Source organism: Rhipicephalus sanguineus, chromosome 7 (genome assembly GCF_013339695.2).
Source record: "Rhipicephalus sanguineus isolate Rsan-2018 chromosome 7, BIME_Rsan_1.4, whole genome shotgun sequence".
Classification (NCBI taxonomy): Eukaryota; Metazoa; Arthropoda; class Arachnida; order Ixodida; family Ixodidae; genus Rhipicephalus; species Rhipicephalus sanguineus.
This window is the reverse complement of record NC_051182.1, coordinates 120,648,210-120,675,809: the sequence shown is the minus strand read 5'-3', so window position 1 is coordinate 120,675,809 and position 27,600 is coordinate 120,648,210. Positions and strand designations below refer to the sequence as shown.

General features: G+C 46.3%; 1 protein-coding gene across 2 annotated transcripts; it reads right to left on the bottom strand.

Moving 5' to 3' along the window:
* On the bottom strand, positions 1–27,462 carry LOC119399811 (mitochondrial Rho GTPase 1-A). Of its 2 annotated transcripts, XM_037666666.2 has the most exons (19): positions 27,024–27,461; positions 22,279–22,419; positions 21,793–21,836; positions 21,376–21,429; positions 20,627–20,737; positions 19,989–20,039; positions 19,796–19,897; positions 19,384–19,482; positions 18,384–18,492; positions 15,221–15,341; positions 14,527–14,611; positions 13,146–13,291; positions 12,846–12,943; positions 11,065–11,276; positions 10,181–10,309; positions 9,022–9,218; positions 6,364–6,432; positions 682–795; positions 1–185 (listed from the first exon to the last, which is right to left on the bottom strand). In XM_037666666.2, the coding sequence occupies exons 1-19, from the start codon at positions 27,073–27,075 to the stop codon at positions 182–184; spliced, it is 1,938 nt and encodes a 645-aa protein (XP_037522594.1). In that variant the 5' UTR covers positions 27,076–27,461; the 3' UTR covers positions 1–181. The 2 variants fall into 2 exon arrangements, with proteins under 2 accessions (XP_037522594.1, XP_037522595.1); XM_037666667.2 differs by lacking the exon at positions 6,364–6,432 and having other exon boundaries at positions 27,024–27,462.
* Between the last annotated feature and the right edge of the window lie 138 nt (positions 27,463–27,600).

Sequence of the window (27,600 nt, the reverse complement as noted above, 5' to 3'; positions counted from 1 at the left end):
CTCTTTTTTTATATGTATGCAACATGGCCCTAGCAGCACCAAGGCACTCTTGGCCTCTGGCACGAGTTAGGGTCAAAGGTCAGGTAGAACCTACAAAAAAAAAAAGCAGGAAAAAGAGAGAAGCTGCTCTTGACTTCGACGAGGACTGAAGACGATGGCAGTGGTGCGACTGAAACTGCTGCTACCTGCAATAAAGAATTAAGGGCATAATATTATACATAATGGCCGTCATATCATCACACAACTTCAAATTCAAATTCTTCATTTGCAGGCACATACAATGTACAAAGTTATGAAAAACTGGCTGGACCCGTAGCTGAAGGCTAGTTGAGTCCAATGAAAAAAATACACAATAATTACAAGTACATGGTGTGCGCATGCATATTTTCATTACGCTACAAAATTAGCTCGAGAGTACAAGAAAATGCAGCATGGCCCAAAACATAGAGTGTTGGGAAGCTTCAACGCATTTTTCAACACCAAGAACAACACATCATGACCAACTTCTCTCCATCAGTTCCCGTTTTAGAAATGGAACAGATGACAAAGTCGTGACGCAACAGCCAATGCAACGCCAGGCATGAGTCACGTACAGTTTTACATATTATCATTTGGATGAAGTGCTGGCTGATGTGCAAAAGCGTCTACAGACCGATCCGAGGATGCCATGTGACCACTCACCTGTCTCTTGTTGACGCCCGCAGCAGACGAATCAAAAGTACTCCAACAAGCGCTGCCGCCGCAGCTCCGACGCCGGCGCCCACCCAAGCCGAAGGCTCGGCCGACGCAAGTCGACTGCATTAACAGAAAGAGAAAAGAATGCATTGGTCATACGCTTTCCCTGCAGTTCGTGCTATCAGCATCAGCCGAGACACAGAGAGTGCGGTGCAAGGCGTTTGGTACTGTGTACGGCAACTGCCAGCGATCGTTGGAGACAGCCCTGCGATTACAGCTCGCTGTACCCCGTTCCGTACATAGCAAGCAACACTGTGGAGGATAGCTAGACATGCTGCAGTAGATGTGTTCGCATCAAGAAATGGTTCATTCTTGTTTCGCACCCAAAATGTGGTTTCTTTCAGTTTTGTACGGAGTAATATTTCAGAAGTTTTTGTGCCTTAGAGATAAACAACTCCGTTATACGGCTGTGAATATGGTTTTCTATATACCTTAGCATTTCGTTGTCTTCGTTTCTTTGTATTTCATTTGAAGCTTCGCAATGCATGACGTGCATGCCCTTGCACTGCACGCGTAAACACTTACAATGACGAAACGCGGTTATGAGACGCGTGGAGTAACACATTTTGCTGACTGAACTTCTTGCGTAGCCTCCAACGCTTTGCCTGCTCTGTATGGAATGGGGTAGAGCACTGCACGGGCCGGCCCGAAAGACCGGGCCCGGCCCGGCCCGCGGGCCGGGCCGTCCGAAGCGTTTTTCGGCGGGCCCAGGCTGGGCTCGGGCGTGAAAGTGCGGGCCCGGGCTTGAGGGTGCGGGCCGGGCCGGACTCGGTAAGTCGGGCCTTCGAGCGCACGTGAACGTTATGCATTGCATGGTCTAAGGTATACTGTGCCAAGCTGAAGTGACACGTGCAAAGAGCTGGCTCTTAGTAAAGCTTAGCAATAAAAATAGAAAAACAGTTGAAGTGCTATTTTTTTTCACCAGTATAGATATAGATTGGCACTGTATATTTCCACTAACGTTTCGTCTGCTGGACCAGACTTTGTCAAAGTAACAAGTACATCGTGGTGGGTTTCCTTATAAACACGCCAGATCACGTATCTATATATATATATATATATATATATATATTAACAGCACTAACAATGGGCCAGATCACGGTTGTTCCCATGGGAGGAATAAAGATTTCGGTCTTTTATTCTAGGTTGACACATACGGTACATTTCATTTATATTCCTTGGTATTACGTGCCAAAACCACGATATGATTACGAGGCACGCCGTAGTAGCACCAGATTAATTTCGACCACCTTGAGTTCTCTAACGTGCATCTAAAGATAAGTATATAGACGGGTGTTCTTGCATTTCGCCCCCATCAAATTGCGGCCGCCGTGGCCGCGGGAATCGCACCCGCGTCCTAGGACTTAACAGCGAAACAGATTAACCGCTGAGCTACCACCGCAGGCAAAGCAACATTTCTATGCATGTACACACCGGATTTTCCGTCCGATCGCCCGCTACAAAGCGCACGGCATCATTAATAATCATCATCAACTAATATCCTCTAGCGGGCCCGGGTTGGGTCTGGTCATGAACAAGCGCGCCCTGGATTAGTTTAGTAATGAACGCCCGGGCCGGGCCCGGGCTTGGAACGACGGGCCCGGGCCGGGCTCGGGCTTGGAACGACGGGCCCGGGCCGGGCTCGGGCTGGGTATGGTCAAGTACGCCCGGGCCCGGGCCGGGCCCGGGCTTGGAACCACGGGCCGGCGCCGGGCTCGGGCTAGGTTCGGTCATGTACGCCCGGGCCCGGGCCGGGCCCGCGCTTGGAACCGCGGGTCCGGGCTGGGCTCGGGCTTCATAAAGCGGGCCCGGGCCGTAAAATCCGGCCCGTGCAGTGCTCTAGAATGGAGTATAGGAGTCAAGCATGAATTATTATGCGACTCGGGCTGAATTTAGAGGCTCCTTCATGAGATAATCGACAAGTACCAGCTCGGCAGTTTTGCCAAGATGGCTTCAACAGTTTACGTGGCTCATTTATTACCAACTTGGCTGAGCAGTAATACACTGAAGTAATCTTGGCAAAGCTTCAGGGTTGACGATCATAATGTTTTTTTTGTCAGTATATTTTGAACAGCAGCTAAGCACACAACACGTAAGCCTGGAGGCTGTAGCTACGGCATAAGTTCCAGCATTCTGCTTCAGAGGAGTTTCAGTGCCATGTGGGCAACCAACCGTGTGGACTGCCATCTTGGAGTTGGCGCCACGCAGCTGCACATACCAGTCATGCCCTAGTCGTGTGTTACTAGCGGTGAGTGGTAAAGGCAGTATTTTTCTTCCTTTGGTATCAGTATCAAAGCATTAACCGTAATTTTTTTTAATGCATACGCTCGTATTTTTTTTTAATGCATACGCTCGACTGAAGGAATAAAGCACGTTTGGTTGTTAGTCAGCGCCGTGGTCTCGTGTCCTTTCTTGTCCCGTCTTTTTAGCGCTGTTTCTCACCCGTAATCATGAACCAACCAGCCCAAATGCGTACCCTTCTACAGTTCGTATTTCAAGTCTCAAATTCTGTACAGACGCTTCTCCATACAGAATTTCTCCGTACATATACACTAGTATCTGAAAGTGGGCTTTTTATGAGGTATAAGGTAAAGGGGCACTGACACGAATATTTTCAGTTGTCGTTTTTTTGCGTCAAATGAAAGGTCAAGCCCTCAAGAGCCTAGAAAAGGTAGTGCAAAGCACGAGTGTGCCCTGAAAAAGTAATTACAGTATGTTTTTTATTGCAACGCATAACTTTTTAACAGTCGTGTAGGTTTTTTTCCTCGAATTTATATTGCTGTTACTCATGAATAAACCACGTATATGTAACAACACAACGGATTCTTTTGTCACTTTATGGTCATCCTAAAAAGAATTACGAAAACTATTTTATGAAATAGATTCACCTGAAGAATTTAAATCAGCAATAAAAAAGTCAAACCTGGTGGGTTGCACAGGCAAAAGAAATCAACCCTCAAAGGGTTAAAACAACCTTAGATTAAACGAGTATCGCCCGGATCTTCAATTAAGAATAGAGACTGTTAAGCTCATCATTCCTTTTGGTTATTCGGGGTACATTAGTAATAAAACAAACTATATGAAATTTGATTTAAGCTCGAGCTTAATTATGTAGTATAAAAACTAAATGATTAGTAATTGGTTTCTCACACTGCTCACAGCTGAAAGCTCACCTCAACGTATCAAAAACAGTACCACAAGCATAACCTGTTCGTTATTCCTCTGCTTACCTGAAGGCACCACTTTTTTTAAAATCTCCATGCCTTTTGTGAAGTGCATGATGGAAAGAAAAAGAGCCACCGATTTGGTCAGCTGCCACAGACACAAATTACAGTCAAACACGAATATATCGAACTCACATATATCGAATTTTCGGCTATATCGAACTCTTACATTATCCCCTTGAAAATCCTCTGTAAAAGTATACAAATTCGCACGTTTATATTGAACGGCATTTTTACCCGCCATCGGATATATCGAACGCCGCGTCAGCTGGAAGGCACGCTTCAGCATTCGCTGCGCCCCGCGACCTTCGTGGCACCGTGCCTCCGCCGACACCCGATACGCTCGAAAAACGTGAGGGCGAGAGGGCTCACACTGCACTGTACTCCTGTTGGGCGCATTCTCCAACTTGCGGAACATTTCTTTTTCTTTTTTTCTCTCTCTCTCTCTTTCTCATGCTTTCTCCGCGTTACCATCGGCTCGAAGAGCAGGAACGAAGGAGCCAGCGGCTTCCTCCTTTCGCCTTTCCTTTCTTTCTTTTGTTTGTTGCTGTTTTGTGAGTTTTGATCAGCCAACCACAGCCCGCGCCTTTATTTGCCAACCACAGCTCGTGCCTTTCGTACATCGCTGCTGCCCTCGCAGGGAGCCCGGGTAGCCATCGCCGCCATCACGACTGATCGCCAGCGCATTGTTGGCGGAGTCCACTTCCATGAGTTGTCGCATACTACCGCATTCCTCTTTTGCGTGCGTGCTGTGCAAAGGCCCTGCGGACTGCTTGAATTTTCGAATTCTCGTGTAGCAATGGCCAGCGTTAAGTAGCGCAAGAACCTTGACTTTGCGATGAAGTTGAAAGCCATACAGCGTGTTGAGGCAGGCGAAAAAAGTTCGGCGGTGGCGGACGACATCGGGATACCACGGAGCACACCGAGCACCTTGTTGAAGGACAAGGCAGATATCAAGGCAAAGGTGGCAGAGCAGCGAACGTCAGGAGCCTGTCGTGTGCATGCTCCTGCGACGACGAGCGCATAGACGACGCGTTTCGCGAGTTGTCGTCCCTCTTCCCAGCTGCCGTACCACCCGAAGTGTCTGTGGACGATTTCGTGGAAGCGGACTGCAATGTTCAGGCTGTTGCGAGCCTCACTGACGAGGACATACTAGCTGCGGTCGCAGGGACCCAGGATGCCCAGGCCGACAGCGCAAGTGGCGACGAAGATCGTCCGGGCGAGGTGGCGGCTACACGTGCGTACTCCGCCACTGAAGTGGCGGCAGCGCTCGGCTTGATTCGCCGTTGTTGCGGCGACATGGAGGGAACGGGGCTTTCGCACCTGGACAGCTAAGATAAGCAATTTTTTTTTTTCACGCATATAGAACATTTTGTTGCATCGTGTGTGCGGAATTGGTCGTCATTCTTTAATGCGCCAATTGTAGGTGATCGTCCGCCACTGCTAAGGTCTCGGGACCTGTATTTTTTTATATCGAATTTTTCATATATCGAACTAATTCGCGATCCCCTTCGAGTTCGATATATCCGTGTTCGACTCTATTACCCTGGTGGCCTTTTTCACGAAACACGGTGTTTAGTGTAATCCGTCTATTCCAGTGGTTCCCCTGAAGAAGAAGAAGAAGAAATATGTTTATAGAAAAAAAGTCGGCATGGCTCAATCTTAACCCTCTAAGACCCAGTGGTTCCAATTGGAATCATAATTTTTGTAGGTCAGTCAGCCAGCACCTGGTAAAGATAAAGTGTTGTTCCTCCTGAAGAGCTCATATTTAGCATCTGCTCTACATACGGTGCCAGTCTGGCACACACAACAAAGCGAGGTCACGTGTGGACCAAGATTTTATTGAAGCCGACGCGCCGTTTGTGCATTTCGCTGAGGCAGCTTCTTCACCATGCAGAAATAGGGCATTTACTTTAATTTTGTGTCGAAAACTTGAATCTTGGCCTATTGGGCATTATGCTATCCGATCTAAATAACTTTTTAGGTAATAAATTAAGTAAAAATATTGGTAATATCAATAAATAATCATTAATTTAATAAATTGATATGGACATTGTTACTCTTAATTTAAAAATGTGAGAAAAGATGCTTTCGTTGTTTTTTGGGGGGATCATGCACATCCCAAAATGCAAAAACCAGTTGCTTACATTGCAAATAATTAATTTGGGCCTGAAAGGGTTAAGTGGTGCCCTCTGGTAGGGCCCCACACAAGTTGGTGCAATGGTCAGTTATGTATGTGCATTGGTGTGTTACGCGAGCTGAGCACTTGTTTTGTTTTTCTCTCTCTCTCTTCTCAAAAAGGAATGACGACAAAAAAAAACAAAAAAAACCCAGAAAACCTCCCCAAAGACGCAAGCTAACCCAGCATGCGTCGTTCTTTTCCCTTAAGTCTCCCACCACCCACCTGGTGTATCGCGATAGCCAAGGTGCCATGGGCCGTACTAGCAGCACGTGAACCAACCGTCGTAGGCTCCTGCACGTTGTATACACACCATTTCCACAATGTGAGCACTAGTGCATAATGTTACATTTGTATAACATGCCCGTGCCATCTAACATGCTCTCCCCGGTTAGTGAAACCCTTGAAGGAAACTGGGGATGGGAAACAATCCATGCAAATAACTCCATGCAACCGTGCTCGCATGCTCATACAAACATTGTGCAGCTATTGACACAAAGAATGTTTCAGGAGAACCCTTTATCAGCAACTGTCGATTGTTCGACAGTTGCTGGTGTTCTTCGGTGATTGTGCTACTAGCACAGCATTGGCTCCTGAGTGTGAAATGGGGTCACAGAGCTGTGAGATAGGTGGCGAGGTGCAATTGAGATAGACGGGACATACATGGAAAGGAAATATGGGGCGTCATCACGATTGCCTACATGCCGCATCTGTCCAGCCCGCCATCATTCGCAGTAAACTGATTATGCCAACATAATGTGCTACGTTTCCAAATGATTACCTTATACCTGCAACATGCAAAGTCTCGTGCCTCATTAGGAGGATGCTTTAATTTCTTCTTTATGCAAGTTAATCGCAGGCTAGCTCATGCATGCATTTCCACTGCTATCGATAAGCCAAGCCATGACCAGTAGTCGCACCTTAACACCTATACAGTATAACCTTGTTACAACGGATCTGTTTACAACAGACATTCGGATATTACATAGCAATTTGCGGCGTTATGCTGACCTCCGTATTTGTTCCATTGATTGAGCTTCGTTTACAACAGGTTCTGGTACAACGGACATTCGGATATAATTGACCCAAATTTTAGGCCAGCAAGCTGGTCAGGACTCTTTAGAGCGGACTTTTCTACCACGGTCATTAACTTCCGACTTCAAACATCGCTTAGCATACTTTCGGGACGGGAGCAGCGCACCGCGGATATCAACGTACCGATATAAGAACGAAGGCCGCCGATCTGCGGTTTGTCAATGATCAGCTATGCCTAGCTGTAGCGACAAAAAATCGGCGCGCAGCGTGCTTGGTGTTGCGTTTTGGGACGCTGACAAGAGAAATTGCGAGCCACTGCCACCGCTTCTCCGAGCGGTCACCGCGCGGCGAGCTTGGCCGGGGAGTCCGCTGCCGATGCGCAAAATGCCCATCCGCGGTTCTGAGGAGCCAGCGGGCGATGCGATTCATTGCTTGCGACGAAGGACATTGCGGCTTCTTCGCTTTCGCATGTCCGCTAGCGCGATGTTCTTGCCCGCAAAGTTCGGATTTGTCTCGTACATCGGCACCGTGAACGGAGTTAGGCCTAACCACGACATGTAGTAGAAAGCTCAGTTGCGATGTGCGTGGCAGCGGTGCCCGATGTTTCAAAGTACGTCATGCTCGATTGCGAGTACAAAGAGTTACCCCGCAGTGGTCTTCGTCATTACTTCGAAGTGCTGATAAGAAGAACCTCGAACAGCGGGTCCAACGAGTCAACGCTATTAGTCGCACGTCTGCGATGTTCTATGCACGTCTGCGATGTTCGCGACGAGTGCGGCGCGCTATCGTAATCTGATGATTGAGCTTCCGCTTGCAGCTGCCCAACTAAAGCGTTCCAAATTATCGTCGACCCGTGAACACAGAACGAGTGCGAACGCGTCACTATGCAGCGCAATTTTCGACAGCCACGACCTCGCGACGCACAAGCAGCAGACGACGATCCCGAAGCAAGCGTTAGCGCAGAAGCAGCCAGAACATGTGCTTTTTGTACGCTTGTTATTGAATGGAGGAACCAGCTGAAACGGAGAACTTGAACACGGTGTAATGCTCTTTACGACGAGCCCAAAATGGTGGCGCCTGGTTGCGCCGTTGCCGCGCTACAATTTTGAAAAACGCTTTTTTTTGTTTCCGCAATTTTCGCCAAGTCAGCAGACGCAAAACGAATTTTTTATTGCACTTCTACGTAGTTTTCATTGAAGATATTTTGGAATCAGATAGAAAATGGGCTACAGGAACTGAAAATGCGATTTTCCAAAAATCACATTTTTTTTGGTCCCATTAAACGTAAGTCTCTCCGGTTATAACAGACCGATTCAGTGTTTACATGAAAGTCTGTTGTAACAGAACTTGGATTTTACATACTCCCTTTACAATAGATCAAAATCCTCTTCACTATGAAGGTGTGTTGTAATGAGGTTATACTGTAGTAGTGAATCCCCGCCAACTAGCTCAACTTTCTATCATTTCAAGGATGAAGAACAGAAAATTGCCAAAGAATAAGTACACAGACAAAAAGAATGCAGTATTGACAGGGTCGATGTACTTATTCATCGGCGATTCTCCTGCCTTCATTGTTGAAATGTTGTGCCACCTAGCCCAATGGTTCACGCTTCTACACTTGAACCCCTTTACAAGAGAGACACATTGAGAAGCAGTTTTTGTCCCTTATATGAAATGTCTCTTAAAAGCAGGGTACCATGTTCTCATTTTCTGGTCAACATCTATTTGGATGCAGGCATACTGGTGTCACTAACATCCAATGTTTCATCAGTGCCTCTTATAAAGGGGTTCAACTGTGCAACTTCCTCTCACTAGTTCTGTAGTATCCAGCGCGCAGTCGTCACTTACGGGTAGGCAGCCATGGTGGTGAGCTTGACGTAGACGTCCCTGGGCGGCGTCACCAGACACGAGAAAGTCTGGGGCGCAGGCAGGTCGTGCCTGCGGCAGAACTCGGCTGGCTGCACCGGGTACTCCTGCCGCACGGCCGGTCTGTCACTCTTGGACGCCACTACTAAGACGGGAACAGAGCTGCCGGACAGGTGTTTCTGGGAAACGGAGAAACGGAGGAAACACGAGACAACGTGAAGTATATTCTCCTCCTCGCATGCATCCCAAACACTCGGATGGGCGGCGAAAGGCGGGCTAGTTGGTACATTACTCAAAAGCGGAGAAAACAGTGGAACACAAGACAAAGGAAGGTGACGCGAGGACGGGCGGTGACTGCCAACTGAACATTGTTAGTGAAGGAACCACGTATATATAGATACAGGAAAGCATGAAAAAAGATTAGATTAGAATTTTAATCACGTGCGTGATGTCAGATAGCGGATTTCCTTGTCACACGGATCAAGTGACAGAACGCAAAGGGGCGAGCAATGTGTAAGCGTTCGGTCGCTTGATCGGTTAGAGGAGGAAATCCGCTATCTCACGTCACGCATGTGATTAAAATTGCAACCTAATCTTTTTTCATGCTTTCCTGTATGTATATATACTTGGTTTCTTCAATAACAATTTTCAGTTGGCAATCAGTACCCGTCCTTGCGTCACCTTCCTTCGCCCTGTGTTCCACTGTTTTTTCCACTTTAAACAGTTGCCCAAATGACTGCCGGAGCCGCTGGACAATAATTCACTCGTCGTCGTTTATGTGAACCACGTGCAACTGACAGCAGACGACAGAGCTACTGCTAGTATGACAAGAGTTGCTGTCTCCAAGTGACTTAGACCTACATCAGCCTGTGTTGATACGTCACTGTGAAACTGTCCCCTCGTTTTCAAATCCAAAAGTGGCTTTTTAATGTGGCGGCATTAAAAATACATTCAATGCATTCTGCGGCACCCCAATACTCTTTTTAAGGTTCTCGACACCAGTGTTTTTATTTAGAGCAACAATCCGAAAATGTCTCAAATACATGTCAGTACTCCTTTAAGCTTATGGCTGGTAGGCTAATGGACTGTTGTTCGTGCAACAAGGGTTACGTTTCCGGCAGATACGGCCATGCGCACTCACAAGGTAGGCCCTGGCGACGTGCTCGAACGAACGCGGGTTGCTGGCATCGAACAGAAGGCAGACAGCATCACAGCTCAGCTCCGGGGCCACGGCCGTGTCGTGTTGCCCAAACAGGTCCACCTCGTGGAGCTGCATGGGCATGGAGGCATAGGAAAAACACATTAATCCCGCAAAAACACTCAAACGGATGTATGCACGTGCGGACAGAACACAGAGGAGCATGACAGGGTGAGGGCCTGCACCTCCGCTTGAGCCCTTTCAGGCGCCACCTATGAAGAACTCTGTGTAAATGTGTCAGATTGACGCAACATCGTTTCAGGGCACTCAATATTCTATTGAAACAGAAATAATGTTATAACACATTGATTTACGTGTGTTGCAGTAATTAATCTGAATTAAATTGTCTTTACATATCTATTTATCATGAAGTCATTCACGCTTTGTTTTTGTATAAAAAGAATGAAACCTCTGGCTAGAAATACAGTGCAAATTCGTTTTAAATGAAACAACTGCCTCTGACATGATTGGTTTTGTACCTAAATTATGCACCCCTGCTCGACTCTCAGGAAACGGAACTCCTTTTAAACAGATCCTATTTTCTTGGTCCCTTGAGGTTCCATTTAACGAGAGTCTACTGTAAAGAACCTTACGGCAACAAGAATGTTTAGTTTACCATTAGCTCAGTGTTTGTGGTCTCCTCCTTGCCAATAGTGCACAGAAATGGCAAAAAGTAAGTCGTGTCTCCAAATAAGGAAGCTGTGTCGCAAAGGGTTACAGGGACACCTAAGTGTGTCCGCGGGATAATTCTCAGTAGTTACACTCTGGCTCCTTTCACAGACGTCCCCGGACTTATATAGGCGATTGGTCGAGGAAGGATTCCTTACGAGGAGGTACTTCTCCTGGCCGTAGACGACGATCTGGTCCACGGCGTACTTGGGACCGGGGTGTCCCGGAGGCGGATTCTGCTCCAGGCTGCATCCCAGCAGGCCGCGCAGGAAGCACGTCTTCCCCGCGCCCTGTGGACCTAGCACCCGGCAGTGCAGCACCTGCCTCGTGCTCTGTCCCTGCTGAGACTCCAGCTGCTTCTCACACGTCACTGCATGTTCCCAAAAAAAGAAAGAAAAACAAAAAAATGTAGAGCCCTTCCACTACCTTGAAGATGGAAGCCAGCGAAGACAGTGACAGCAGCAGCTTCATGTCGTTTTCGCACCCACTGTGTGCGTTGGGCGCCCCCCAATTCTTGCTATTCTTCCTTCGAGTGAACTACACGTGTCCGTCCCATAAAGTGTCCAAAAGGCAAATGCTGATGACAGTGCTAGTGTGATCTCTATGTCACGAGACAAAGGGGCACAACGATTCCTGGCAAGTGCCGCCACCGAGTATTGCAATATTTGTGTAAGAGGCGCTGGCGGTCGCGAGGGGTGCTGAAAAACGATGTTCTACGTGTTGTTCTGTTTGCAGACACGATCCGCCAGAACATAGCCGTACACAGCTTTGCTGTAAAAAAAGGTTTCACGAGAGGTCTCATAAGGTTTCCTGGACAAGTTAGTGCCTATATTTGCTAAACATGTTATTCCTAGTGCAATGCTTGAAACATGAAGAAAGCAGAGAAGAGGATGAGAGAAGCTCTGCTACAGTCGCAAATGTACTAACTCAAGAAAACGCTGCTTCCAACGTGGAGATGAATGATGTGGCAGAGGTGGGGGCTCAATTAATGCTGTTTTGGACCTGAAATTTGGGCAGGAAGTCCGAAAAATCGGAAGCCGAAGCTTTTTAGCATCCAAAATTTCAGATGTTCTTATATATCGACTTCTGCGAGGCAGATTTGGAACTCCGGACTTGAAAAGAGCACACCCTTGTCCGACACATCAGTTGGGCTTCCACAGACATTGAAAGAGGAGGAGAGGCTGAGGAAATGGCATCTTTGCCTATCACGTGTAAAGTGTTGTCGGCAAAACTTTGGTGGCACCAAATCATGTACATAAATAGAATTCGGCCTCTACATTGCCTCATTCTTGATAAGGCAACTATGAAACACCACCCCGCCAGTGCTTCAACTTAGCGAAAAGAAACACTTTCATGTTGCTATCTCATAAGAATGTGCTTAGGAATCCTCTCTAAGTTTTTTTTTCTGCAATATCACTTTGAAGTATTTGAAAAATATTCTAGAAATATTCAAGAAATATTTGAAAAATGTTCGATTCGATTCGCACTCACACTTTAATATTCGAATTCGCTTCGCACCCAAAATTTTGCTATTCCCACAGCTCTAGTAAAAACAGTTCAAAGGAACAGGACGTCAGGAACATACGTATTTCACAGAACGGTGTTGTTGTATGAAAGACGTAACAGTGCTGCTATAATGATGTTGTTGCAGTGGCAACGCCTTAAGCAAGAGATGCACGACAACTCTATTGTATGCCCATTTCTTAGGTCCTGTTTCTTTTTGCTGTATCTAGACAAGTCAAGTACCAACTAGCTCAGATGCATACACTTTTGCTGGTCCTATATGCTTTGCATACACGCAGCCTTTGGAAAATGTTGTGCTTGTTACAGCATGAATGCTTGCAATTCTGGCGACTCGCCTTAAAAACGATCTATGCTGCATGAGAAACAATATGAAAAAAAAAAATGCAACCGCTTGAGTGCAAAACGAGTGCCCCACCTTGGACAGCAGAGAGTTGGTTCTCTTCGCCGCCTCCGATGTAGCCCAGGTACGCCAGGCACTCTAACGTCTTGTGGACGTCCAACGCCGTAGTCAACCTGCGCACGTGTCATTAGAAATGCACTTGATGCCTATTTTTAAAGACTTTTCATTGTCAGCTATTTTCTACGACACAATTTTACAGTCAAGTGCTTCCTACATATCTTAATGAAACCAATGTCCTTTGATTAGTAATAGAACAACACAGAACTTTTATAAGTGACAGGACGTTCTTCGTTGAAAAGTGGCAAATTCACTCACGCCCAGTGGGCCAGGTATCCACGTAGCGTCAGCCAGCCGGCATCGTTGGTGGCCACAGTGCCAACGAGGTCCGTGCCCCACGGCTGTGTAGGGCACACCGCAAACAGGCTTTTCAGCTCGGACGGGCAGAGGCAGCCATCTGCGTCCTGCGCGACGTCGCAGAATGTGACGCGAGGAAAGTCAGCGATGTGTGCTGAACACTGGCAAGTGCCGAATGTTCTTCATACAGGAGGCGCTAGCTTAAAAGACTCGTGCAGCTACGCTGACAAATTATCCGCGCTCAACTTTGGTAGGGCTCTGAAGAACGTTGTAGCGCATACAAATGGGGGATACAGGGGAGACAAAACATATGCAGTACGGACAAAACATACGCAGTACGGACAAAACATACGCAGTACTAACACTCACTACTTTGAAAGATGCCACACCAACAAACCCACATTGCAACGCTATTTAGTGGGGGTATCTTACAATCACTTCGAACTCTGCCTCCCCTCCAGTCCTTCCCTACAGATGCAAGTGTCCTGTGACACACCACAACTACGCCCTTTGGGGAGTCTTTTCGTTGCGTAAGAATAATTGTGATCTCACTTGTATGCATTTCATGCTCTCTAAAAAAAAAAGAGTCAGTAAAAAGGGTGTCTTTTTGCATTAGAGCAATAGTTGTCATCGATCTTGCGTGCCTCTCCTTGCATTATCGCCATGTGCCTGTCACTTCCCGGTCACAAACGGCATGTGTGTAATCAGCGTGACATAGCGTTCATGAGAGAGAAGTGGCGACTGCAGAGCTTACAAGAAAGAAAACACAAGCAAGCCAGAAGACAATTATCGTTGCATGGCAAAAGAAACACTCCACGAAGGGTGCAACTGTTATCGGAGTGCGAGATAAGCCACAAGATTTTGCTTCTGAACTTCGGCACTTGGCAGTCTGCCCACTTATCGTTTTACGCAGTATACAATGTAACTGGAGCACAAAAACATTTCCTGAGCATGCAGTCCCGCTTCACCAATGGAATTTAGGATAATCAAGTCTCAGGAACAAGTCGACACGTGTTTGGTTGGAAAATTGCAAGTGCCTTGATGTACGACAGGCTTCGTGACAAGACCGCATGATCATCAACATCAGCTTGACTATGCCCACTGCCTCTCCTATGGTCTTGTGCTTGCTGTGGCCACGTTATACCCGCAAACTTCTTAATCTCATCTACCCACCTAACTTTGTCTCCCCCTCGCACGTCTGCCTTCTCTCGAAATCCAGTCAGTTACTCTTAATGACCAGCGATTCTCTTGCTTATGTGCTACATGCCCTGTTCAGGTCCGCTTCTTCTTCTTGAATTCAACCACACTGAAAGTCGTTCAAAAAAACATCCCGCTCACTTACCCTGTCATGTTTTTCAAAAAGAGACGTGACAAATGCAAGACCCTTGGCACTTAGTTCTGTGCTGCTGCCAGGAGGCACTCGAATCCTGCGCCACAAGGAAAATAAAAAAAAAGTTAGCTTTCCGATCTGCAAGCGACTGGAAAAAGTTGCGTGCAGTATGGCATGGCATACACGCACACCAACCCAGCAAAATATGTTTTACCATGCACGTGATCTAGACAGAATTTAACATAAATGGAGGTCTTTGTTTCAACTGGGTGCTTAAGAGGTGTTGTTTGTTTGAATGAGTTACACAGGCAGGCTGAACTAAGTGAGGAAAATGGTGTTCTACAACGAAAAGCATGTTGTGTCCAAATCCATTGTATTGAGCGCTTGATTCAGGATATTGAAGTGCATGCAGAGACATACACTGAGATCAAGACCTGGCAAGAGCTTACTAAAAACGAATAACCAGACCAACCAGTCCGTTACAGGAAAAAAAAAAGGAGGACGTGCCAGGCTTTGAATGCTCCTGACATGTTCTGAATTATAAAAACTGATGCATAAATTATATCCCCTGTTCCAACTAAAGTCAAACCTTCCCATATCTTGCGGTTGGGTTCAGAAAGTATGGAAATGTATCGCTTCATCGCTTCATCATGAACTATGCTGAGAGGTGTAGCAGCCGAAGGAAACAGAACCACAGGGTGCTTACGGTGGGCATAGATATTCACGGGGAAGAACAAGATGGTCGTCGTAGCCAAACCGGCGTAGCACCGTCCACGTGGTTTCGTGGCGACCCCTTTGGATGAACACTTGGTGCAAGAACAGGAACCCTGTGGGCAGATGACACGGGAGGTCGGAACACATAGCATGAGATGCCGGAACACATGGCGTGTAAGTCCAGAACACATAGCACAGGAGGTCGGAGCACATGACGTGTGACGTCGAAACGCATGGCATGAGAGGGCAGAACACATAGCACGGGAGGTCAGATAATATGACAAGGGAGGTCAGAACACACAGCACAGGAGATTGGAACACATGACATGGGAGGGTGGAACACATAGCATGAGAGGTCAGAACATGTGACATGGGAAATTGAAACACACAGCACAGGAGGTCGGAACACGACATGGAAGGTTGGAACACACAGCACAGGAAGTCTGAACACATGGCATGGGAGGTTGGAACACATGACATGGAGGATGGAACACGACATGGGAGGGCGGAACACAGGGCATGGAAGGTTGGAACACATGACATGGGAGGTTTGAACAGACAGCATATGGGAGGTCGGAGCACATGACGTGCACAGTCTGAACACATAGCACAAGAAGTCGGAACACATGACATGGAAGGTTGGAACACACAGCACAGAAGGTGGGAACACGACATGGGAGGTTGGAACACATGGCATGGGAGGTTGGAACACATGACATGGCAAGTTGAAACACATGACCCGGGAAGTAGGAACACATGGCATGGGAGGTCGGAACATGGCTCACCCAGGAAAGACTTACTGATTACTGTGAAAGATAACTTAACAGCTTATGGGAAAACGTGTCTTTTTCAGGGAACTGTGTCTTAAACGAATACTTTTGTACGGTGGTCCCTTTGTTATTTAGAACGTTCAACATTACGCATCCCAACATGTTAATCATTCTCATAAGGTTGGGACCCGTATACATAACTAAAAGCATTTATCAGTCTTTCATTACACCCGCATATACGGAAACCACCTTACTGCCAGTATTGGAAATGTTACTGATAACTGCCTTTTTTGTGAAACTTTAGCTAACAACGTTTAAAAAGAAATTTTTGTGCACCTTTCGATCTGTTTGTACAACATCGAACACTGTTAAAAGGAAACCTTTGTATCTTTCATTGCATTTTGTTCATGTTAATCACTGAGTTTTGTTTATTTGCTACAAACCGCATTTTATACCACCGCCCTCTAAAATGTCTCTGGCCCTGAGGGCATGACAAACACATAACTAGATAAACTGGAAGGTTAGTGGATTGTGGTGCCACAACCAATTAAGTGACTACTCAAAACGCATAAAAACACTGAAACAGGTTCACTGTGCCAAAAATGATTGCAAATCCGTCATAAGTGCATCACTGCAAGATCAGCCTAGACCACTTTGGATGCTTCATTCTTGGTTTCATAGGGAGGAAATCAGAAATAATTTACCTCAAATAAGCTTATCATGTGCAGCTGTGTAGGTACGGGATGTAGGGACGCAGAAAAGGAGCGGCTGTTACGACAACTTTAACTAGCGTCGCGTTACCAGTTCAAAATGGCAGTGTAAAACAGCAAAAAGAGTGTGCGTGGGGCCTTGCAAAATGCGAGTTATACAAATAGAGTGAAACAAGAGAACAGAATGTGCATTTTTTCTGGAAGGTAACTGACAAGAAAGCAAGTACTACTTTTTAAAACACAGCAATATGACACCCTAAGTAAAAAAATCGGAAAGTGCACGTAACCTTCTTAACAAGTTGCAACTTATTGGGCCTTTTCGAAATAGAATAGCTTAAACTTTGAATTCTACAGTTTGTGCGTGGCTGTGCATAAAAGAGAGAGAATGACGACTGTGTTTTTACGTAAGCTACACTAACATGCAAAAACTAGGGGTGTGCGAATATTCGAAATTTCGAATATTTTTCGAATAGGGTTTGCTATTCGATTCGATTCGCACTGGAATTTTACTATTCGAAATATTTGAACTTCCCAAAAACAAATACTGTCAACGTCCGATTGAAAGTGACACCTTCAGATTTTCAATATGCTTCACCTCATTACGCTCTTGTATTGCGGAAAAGCTGCCTTTCAAGCTCCGTTACGGTTGAACTTTGCTAAGACGGTCAACGTCCGATTGAAAGTGGTCTCTAAATTTTCAATATGCTTCACCTCATTAAACCCAGTATTGCGGCAAAGCTGCCTTTCAAGCTCCGTTAAGGTCAAACTTTGCCAATACACAGTCAACGTCCAATTGGAAGTGATCCCTAGATTTTCGATATGCTTCACCTCATCACACCCCGGAATTGCGGCAAAGCTGCTTTTCAAGCTCCGTTAATGTCGAACATTGCCAACAGACAGTCAACGTCCTATTGGAAGTGGTCCCTAGATTTTCAATATGCTTCACCTCATAACACCCCGGCATTGCGGCAAAGCTGCTTTTCAAGCTCTGCTATGGTCGCAAATGTATTAACTCAAGAAAACGCTGGTTCCATCATGGAGATGAAAGACGTGGCAGAGGTGGGGGCTTAATTAGTGCTGTTTCGGATCTGAAATTTGGGCAGGTAGTCCGAAAAATCGGACGCCGAAGCTTTTTAGCATCCAAAATTTCAGATGTTATTATATATCGACGTCTACGAGGCAGATTTGGAACTCCGGACTTGAAGGGAGCACACCCTTGTCCGCCACATCAGTTGGGCTTCCACAGAAGTTGAGTGAGGAGGAGAGGCTGAGGAAATGGCATTTTTGCCTATCATGTGCAAAGTGTTGTCGGCAACACTTTGGTTGCACCAAATCATGTACATAAATACCATTCCGCCTCTGCATTGCCTCATTCTTGATAAGACAACTATGAAACACCACTCCTCCAGTGCTTCATCAACCTCGCAAAAAGAAACACTTTCATGTTGCTATCTCATAAGAATATGCTTAGAAATCCTCTCTTTTTTTTTCTGCAATTTCACTTCGAAGTATTCGAAAAATATTCGAGAAATATTCGAAAAATATTCGATTCAATTTGCACTCACACTTCAAGATTCAAATTCGCTTCGCACCCAAAATTTTGCTATTCGCACAGCTCTAGCAAAAACAAATAAAAAATATTACAGTTTGTGTAACTAATACGTGAAACACGCACCTGACAATGTGAGTCCGTTGTTCTCCACGCCTCCCTCCAGGTTCTTGGCCACGATGGCCTTCAGGTCGTGGAGGGCTTTGGCTTCCAAGGGTGTGTTGAAGCATTTTCGCTATCAACAAAATGCAACACTTACCACTGCATTCAACGTACTCGAGGCAAGGCAGACAAGACAGACGCTTAAATTTTCACGATACAGCTTTGTGCCGATAGTAGACTTAACGGCAAAAACACGACCACACAAGAACACATACACAGGTCGTGTTCCTGTGTGGCCGTGGTTTTGGGGCGAAGTCTAGTCTTGATATTAAAGATGCCCCAACTAGCTTAGAATTAGAATTTCATGCACTTTCATAATTTACTACTTCACTGTGCCATCCTAGCAAATCAATTTGTGACCTGCTTCAAGTAGGTCGAGAGTTTTTTTGGGGGGGAAACGCTAAAGCATGGCCCTGTCACTAATGACTGCAAATGTCGCGGCATTCGGTATGACGTTAGTGCTCCTTTTTTTTTTTCGCTTTGCACTTTGGGAAGAACTAGTTCGTTGGTTCAGTGTCAGTTCTGCACTCATGCAGAGGTGACCTGGTACTGACCATACAAGCGCTACACTACATTCAATATCACAAATTCAGGTAGTCATGAAAACTTGTTCAGCAAGAAGGTTACAAGCAAAATGAATAGCAACATGTAGACGACACTGCTTTTCCCTGGAGAAACGAACAGCGAGGTGCAACACCCCTTGAAACAGTCCTGAAAGTGCATGTTAACAGCGTGGACATTACGTGCTGTTAAAGTTTGACGTTACGCATCGTATTGTCAAAAGTAACCGACGCTGCAACAGAGATACGATCTGGCGCACAAGCTACCAACAGACATCACAATGGCAAATGCTGCATTTGCATGCATGTTTAAGATAGCTTGGTGACAAACAAAAGAAGGGCACCGCCTTCAGCGAGAAACACGTTCTTAATAAATGGACACAAAACAAGGTTGGGTCGCTCACCTGAAAAACGTTGAGTTCCCGGTCGCTTAGCACGCCGTCATTGTCAATGTCGCAGATGTGAAAGATTCTGGTCAGCGCTGCTTTGCACCGTTCCGTCAGCTGCGTTGAAAGGCATGGCAAGAATGTGCAAGTTAGTCACTTGACGGGCGTACACATCTCAATGAATAAATGAATGAATGTTTATTCTAGCAAAATACAGGAAATGGGCCGGAGCAGTTTTGATATGTACCATAATGAAAAAATTATGGTACACTATTACGGTACATGGTATCCCCTTCTGTAAGTGATTCCTATGTGCTACTATATAGCTTGAGAAAGAGCAAAGAAATAATGAAATCTTGAGCAAAAGCTGCAAAACAAAAAAGTGTGTGGCCAGGAGTGCTAGGACTAAGATGGCAGTAGGCACACTCACATCCCTTTCTTGAGGCACATACAGTGGACCCGTGGGGTGAAGAACTGCCTTTTGCGCATAGTAGAACAGCTCCGAGATGTTCTTGAATGTCTTGGCCGAGCACTGCACACGGGCATGCGAGGCGTTTCCGGTTACACCTCGAGGTCACGATAGTTGAGATTTTTGCACGCAGAAGTGGACAAACGTAACTGACCTCTACACACGTCTCCACCTCCTGGTATTGGCTCATGATTGGCACCACCATCTGGTGAGGAAAACAAAAATTGCTTTTGTGTGCCTTGAAGTAGAGGTTTACTTGTAGGCTACGCCCTTAGGGCTTACATTGAAGTATTGAGACACAGCCACGCTAGCGGCAAATACACACGCGTCATGCCGTGCACGGCACTGTGGCAAGCCGCACGCGGCATAAATGAGAAATTTCTGCGGTGTGCCGCGTAGAATGCGTCAAGACCCAATTCTGTGGCAAATGACACATGCCGCGAAGCGAATGACCAATCAGGAGGGACGAAAGTGATGTCACAGAGCCATGGCCACCAGGCTGCCACCACTCCGCGCCGAGTTTTCTATGGACACATTCTGCAGTGCAACAAAAGCGTGACTGACAAACAACACTCACTCTCAGTGTTGCTCGCACATTCCGAGAGAGTGCGAGCAACACCGAGACCTCGTCACGCTGCCGCGCAGAAACTTCACTAGTGTGGCCGTACCATTGCAGAGTGCGGTGGTTTAAGAATATCTGAACACAAATGTGGGCGTCTGCGTTTCGTTCCTTCATGACAGTACAAACAAGTCAATGCACAAAACTTTACGCGGGCATGTCGCACAACATACCTCTAAGGAGCTGTACTCCACCAGGTCCGCCTTGTTCCCCACCAGAACCACGGGCGTGCCGTGGTCGTCGCCGAGCTGCTCCCGAATCAGGGGCAACCAGTAGTCGGTGATCTGGGGGTGAAATCAGGAAGTGGAACTGAAGTGCACCTAACTGGGTGGTTGGTACATGAATACGACGGGAACATACAGTGCTAGGCACGAGCACCCTGTCTGTCGTTTTTTGACCGTACCGTGTCTAGCGTCGTTTGTTCCCGTCTGGTACTGATGTCATCGCCAGAACACGGAAGAAACTCTGCAAACTGGCATAACGTCAGCACGGTTTCTCCGCTGATTCAGAAGTGACGCGTCGAGGCGGTTATAAATGGGACATGCATACAGACAAAGATTGCTGCTTCTTGGGCACGTTGTAATTGCATAATTAGGCAAGTTGTGCACCCCTTTACATATGGAAAGAGTAAAGCACAGGCACTCCAATTAGTGGATTTTTATGTGCTGTCTTAAAAAGCACAACCCACTTAAGACAGACAGCGATATGCATAAACAAAGAAGGAAAGGCAGGTAGCCTTACTAAGGTCATGTGAGGTTCGTTACCCTACCATGGAAGAGAAAGAAATGGAAGAAGACGAAAGCATATGAAGGAGTCATTGCAGAAGAGTATTTGCCCACAGTCAGAGGTGTTTGCACAGCGCAGTAACATCCAAAAAACGGCAAGAGGGCTTCTGTCGTCACGTGCACGCAGTGCCACTTACCTTGTCGATAGTGTCGTCGTCATCTACGGCATACACGACGCAAACCACGTTAGCCTGCAAGACAACGGTGAGAGATAACCTGTAAATTCCTCGGTGCGAAACGAGCTTGCGGCACTCAGAATTTCGTTGAAACCAATTCAACAGTGAGGCGGGCATCTTCAAATTTGCAATATGTACACGTGCGCACTGCACGACCTGGGATATACATCGAAGGCAATTTTTTTCTGGAATTTGCAATGACGAATGCATAAACTGCCAAATCGACTTCAGCTGCACGAATTTGTTTTGACAGCCAACAATGTTCACCATTATTACCACTTTCAAGTTACTTCTGGATTTGAGCAGGGTTCACCCAAAATAAAGTACAGTTGTGTGCTTGTTCATGCTGGTATTACACAACTCTAGGAACAGACTCACCTTGCCGATTTCCTCAGCTAGGTTTTCCTGGCTCTGTTCTTGTGCTACAAAAAAAAAAAAGAAAGAAAAAGAAAGAAAAAAATCTGTGAAGAACACTTTAACAACACACGGATTGAAAAACACATTTGTGTTGCTCTCTCACGCTCGCTCGCTCGATCGCGCTTCTTGGAAAGAGGGCTGTTCTGGATGTTTTTCGCTTGCCTCACTGCTGTCGTTTTTGTTCACGAGCTGGGATGTAGGCCTAGTCAGGAAACAGTTACGTCTGTTTCCTTTTGACTCATCTTGTGGGCATGTAACTGTCTTGTACACATGCCAGAATAAGGTATTAGTATTATTATATCTTTTCGCGCTTTCTAAGTTACTCTGCTGGAAAAGGTGTGTTGTTTTTTGAAGAGTTTAATTAAAAAATTGTGGAGACCGAAAGAAAACGGAAATAAAGGGGGAAACGAAGAACAAAGGCATGACACACGAAGGGCTCGCACGTACTCGAGAAGTCGACGATACGGGTCGGCACTTTCTCCGGCGTCACATCGGCGGGGATGGTGATCTCCTCGGCTCTCGGCGGGACGTCCTCGGGGAACTGCTCGCTGACCAGCGACAGGATGAGGGACGTCTTCCCCACGCCGGCTGCGTCAGTTTGCACGTTGAGGGCACGTGAGAAGTGTGAACACGAGAGCATCCAGCGGCAAAGAAGGAGGACAATGCCGCACACACAGTCTGTGTGAAAGCTCCCATTGTTAAGACAAGCTAAAGCAGGACACGAGCTCTCCGACTTTCAACGCCCCTGTTAGAAATTTGAAGTTCTTAAATACACATTTTAGTTCTCACATGACGTCCTATCAAACTGGTCGCAGAAGTAGGCTCTGGGCTGCTTCTGTGAGATTTGATCAGAATCAATTTGTTTATGACAATAAAACAACAAGAATTGCAAGGGGTCAGTATACAAGAGAGAAGTAGGTCCCGTAGTTAGAAACGGAATTGTGACCTGCTGCACATGACAGGAATTACTCAATCAAACAGCAATGACAACATACGAAGTTTAAACTAACAACAAGCTCCTAAGAGATACAACATAAGTGTTAAAAAATGCAGTGGCTGTGTAGAAATTAATTGTAGTAAGGGCAACCAAAGTACATTTTTCAAGAATCAGAAAAGGCAGGAGAGTGTTTGAAAGACACGACAATTAAGGTAATAAAAAAATACATAAAATCATAATGGTAAATTACTCTGAATGAGCTTAGCGAAAAGTTGTATCGTCCTCATGACACCGTTTACGTAAGAGTCAACCAGGGGTATGTCGTCGAATTCTGCGGAGTGCAGTTGCCAAGATTTGACACTCAAAACATCTACAGTGTAATCTCTAGCCCACAGCAGTGCTCTCACTGATGAAGAAATGATAGAGCAGTGGACTCGAATGGTGTCAACACTGTCAAAGCTTGAAGCCTACTACCAGTGACCTTTCATTTGACATTTCCTGTTTTGAGAAATAAGTAGGCAACCTGTAAGAACAAGATGTACTTTGGGCCAACTTTATTTGTCACGACTTCTTCAACAAATCTGCCAGCAAAATGAGGATAATGTAAAGTAAATAACGTAAGGGCATCTCTCTAAATACACCGTTGCGATTGTTTAATAATATCACACGAGCGTGCACCCCAGGATACAGTAGTTTCTAATATCGGCAAGAGGCAACAAGATCAGTGATGCGATAAGCATCCAACTTGATTTCTGAATGCATGATTGCAGATAAGGCTGATAGTGCATATGCATCTGTAAGCAAATAGCGTAGCAGACAGCGCTAGAGCATGAGTGTGCTCTCTGTGTTTGCATATCATGTAGGAAATCTCATTACTTCTTGCCTATATTAGGCACTACCATATCCAAAGGTGAATGCTCGTGTGATATTGTTAAAAAATTGCGAGGGTGTACATACTACCGGTGTCTGACCAATCCGCATCGCACTGAGTTTATGCACTCATAAATTGGAATGAATCACAGGTAATTTTTTTTTGCGTCACGACAATCTTCGCATCTTTCCCTGGTGGCAATAAAGTGATGGTGGGTTGTCACACCTGCCATTCACATCTGCTATCTCGGTAGCTTCTATCACTTTGCAGCTTCTATCTGGCTGGCGCTCTCGTCAACGAAACACAACCTTTCTCAAACACAACTTCTTCTTTTGCAAACCGCGGTGCAAGAGTCAACGGCAGGCCATGCAATCGAGGGCTTGAGTGTATTTACACTGTTCATGTCCAAAAGTAGTTCCTGGGTTTCCATACACATCCTTTGTTTGTTTGCACAAAGAGGGCAGCATGAAAAATGACTGCACACTTCGAGCACAAGGGAGAAAAAAATAACACTGCTTTTGTTTTCTGTGTTTTCTTGCCACAAACACACTTATCCAGGCGACGAGTATTTGCCTTCAAACTCGCACGTAGCAGTGTTTTCTCCCAGCTGTAAAAGCCAAGCTTCGGGAGTGCAATGTTTTGCAACCCTTTATTTCGGTCTCTGAGCTATCTAGCGAACATATGACAACAACAATCGCTATCTCTTCCCTTTTTTTTCAACACTCAGGTTCCTCTTTGCCAACTGGGTTGCCGGTCTTTCACGCTCTCTGCAGATATTGCTCAACTTGATATCGTCGTGCGTGTAAAACCCTCTTGGCCACAAAGCTCCGCGGTGGTCACCACGTTGAGCTTTTGACGACCATGCCCCCTCAAAATAACATATTACATGTGTAACCGTGTCATCAGCTATTGTCTGGCACCACCGCTAAAATATTATGCGTGTAAGACTTTTGATGGAATGTGTTTACAAAAGAGAAATCACTGATGAAGTCACCCAAGAGCCATCAGACTGTGTCGATGTTTTCTTCAGAGTTGTTGTTGATCTTTTTCATTTCACCTTAGGTATATCATTGTGCTTTGCGCAGATGCGGCTGCCATAGGAAAGTGCAGACCTGAAACCTGATGCAAATCACATACATTGGAAAGCCGCTGTGATAGCTTGAGACATTCCCGCAACTTCTTGAGCAGCTGTGCCTTACTGTCGTGAAGCGGGTGACGCACGCAGTGCTTTATAGATTAGACAATTGCCCACTATCAATCAGAACGAAAAGCTTTCAGACAGTGCTCCCAAAATACGGTGCTATCTATATCTGCTTCGCTGATATTCTCATGTCTGCAGGCTTACGTAACAAACCGAGAAGAACAGTGCCTGCGGCAGCTGGCGTGCGTACGTGATTGACTTTGTTTGTGCTTCTTATCGTTCGGTCCTCCTACCACTTCCCAACGTGCATGGTAGCCAATCAGAACTGTTGCTCGTTAACTTTCCAACCTCGCTGTAGATTCACATATCTACAGATCATTAAAAAATTTTTATCTATCCTCTTAAATTTCAACGAAACTTCATGCCAACTACCGCAATGCTGTCAACTTTGTATCCGAAGCCGACATGTAGCAGAGATGATGATCTCTTCATAAGTGTCGGGTAGTTTACGGGCAGAGTCTCCTGGCAATGACGCTTCGAGTTAGAACAACGGTCAACGAGACACCAGTTACTGGCAGCAATTGCACAGAACACATTACACTGGTGATGACGCTGCAAGGAGGGTGCTCATCATTTTTACACTCTGATCAATGATGACGTGACCACCATGTAATGCGTGGGAAAACGTGAAAGACACAACGGTATTTAATCATTTCCCAGTTGGCTCCCAACTAATTATGACATGCAGTGTGCAAAGCCTAGGTCAGGACAAACAAGCAATGGCCCTTTCTGTCAATATATCGAGATGCAACATGTTTTCGAATGTCCCTAATGGTGATGGTGAGGAAAGAAAAGAATGAACATTGGGCTGAGTAATGCTGTTAATCGAAAACACGGACATAAGTTACTTTAGTATGGAAAGTTATACGACACAAGGTTAACGAAGAGATGCACAGCTAGGTTTGATGATAAATGTGTCATGGTTTCTTATATCCCTGCTGTTAATTCATGTTATTTGTTGAGTTGGAACGATGTCGGCTTAACAATGACCGGCGCATCTACTAGAAATAAACAGTTAACTTCTTTTAGCTAAGTATTCGAACTCAAATAACCTCAGTAATTATAAAATCTGGCTTGAAGTAAGTGTACGTTCGTGTAGATGCCAGTTTTATTGTCGTTGTTTTATCGTTCGCGCGGCATTTTTCGAATAATACACAAAGTTGTGGCCCCCTACGAGCACTCGATCACGATTCGTGACTGAAGGGTTTAACCTGCGAACATGGTGCGCGTTTTATCAGTACAGTTCACTCGCTTGAAAGAACGACGCGAAGGAGGCAAACAAACCAAAACAATCGCAGGACGACGCGGGAAACCTCACGTCGCTACTGCGCCGCAGATACCACCATACCACCTCTAGACGCCCGTCACAACCCCTTCCAGATCTAGGAACCCCCTCCAGGCCTTGGCGACAATCCAAACCCTGGCACATGTGCGCCGTGACGCTACCCACACAAATCGAGCTTCGCCGGTGTACCGGTTTAAATCGCTTCTACGTTTTGTTGCTAGCGTATGGAATACGCTTTCTCAACCAAACTGTCTGGTCTTTACACCCACGACGCGTTGAATCGGCGCGTGTTCTTCGAAAACGCGTCCAATGCGACCATGCGGCGCATAGTTGTCGATTCGAGGCGTCGCGGGTACATGCCGCTTCGAATCGCATCCAAGCGACTTCGCTACCTTCCCAAACAAACCACAAGACACAGAAGCGTCCCGACGTTGTTTTGAATGCCGCCGTACGGTACAAAAGGCCGGCAAGAGACGCAGTTTCGGTTATCCGACACACACGGAGTCGAAGCCCACTAGCACGCGACAGTAGTGTGCTAGTGGGCTTAGACTTTACACCATGCAGTTTGTACGCGAATAAAACGAGTAATCATAAAGGTTGTCAAAGGCGTTCCTTTAAATGCAACGAATTTCCGGCTCCGTAAGCTTCAAAGCGGGCACGACCTATCCATGCATGAGCGATCGAAGCTACAAAGCGCACGCAAGCCGTGTTGTCGGTGCGACGACAGTAGACTGTTATCTAAGCGGGGCATTAAAACTTACCTACCAGGCGTTCTTTCGAAAGATCCCAACCGGCTTAGGAGCGCAGCCCGATATTCGGGCACCACGACCGACTTTGGTATGCAAGCTCGCGCCGAGGAGACCCGATTGCTTAACTAAATAAACAATCGCCCGCTCACCTTCACCAACGAGGAGGATTCGGACGTCTCTCTTGCCGTTAGCGCGGACCATATCGGCTGGCTCATCCGCCGCAAAGCCGATAATCCCAGCTCGCTAATCCGGAACACATTTAAAGGTTCGTTAGGCTGAAAGGATGAACCACTGTCGAAGGCACCGCGAGTCCAAGCACTCCAGCGCACCGCTCATTTCGACACACAACACACACGGCTTCACGAAAGTCGGAGAGTCGGCTGCGGGAAGGTCCTCAACTTCAGCTCGAAGAGTTTACATCTCGGCCGCCACGAGGGTTGTAACTTGAAGCCGGCTGCATACAGATTTTCGTTGCCCCTTTTCTTTCTAGCGCAAGGTCAGAGTCCAGAGATGATAGCGTGCGAACGAGGCACACACACTCGCACTTTACGGCAGGTATACGCTAGCGTTCGCTCCTGCGAAAAAAGAAGGAAAGTAAACGCAGAGCCGGCTTACAGTGTTGCCGACACGGGCTAAAACGGATGCCAACTCATGAGATTGTGTAACATATTGTAGCCAAAACATAACTACTATTGAAATTGAATGTATTTTGGCGGCTGTTGAGGC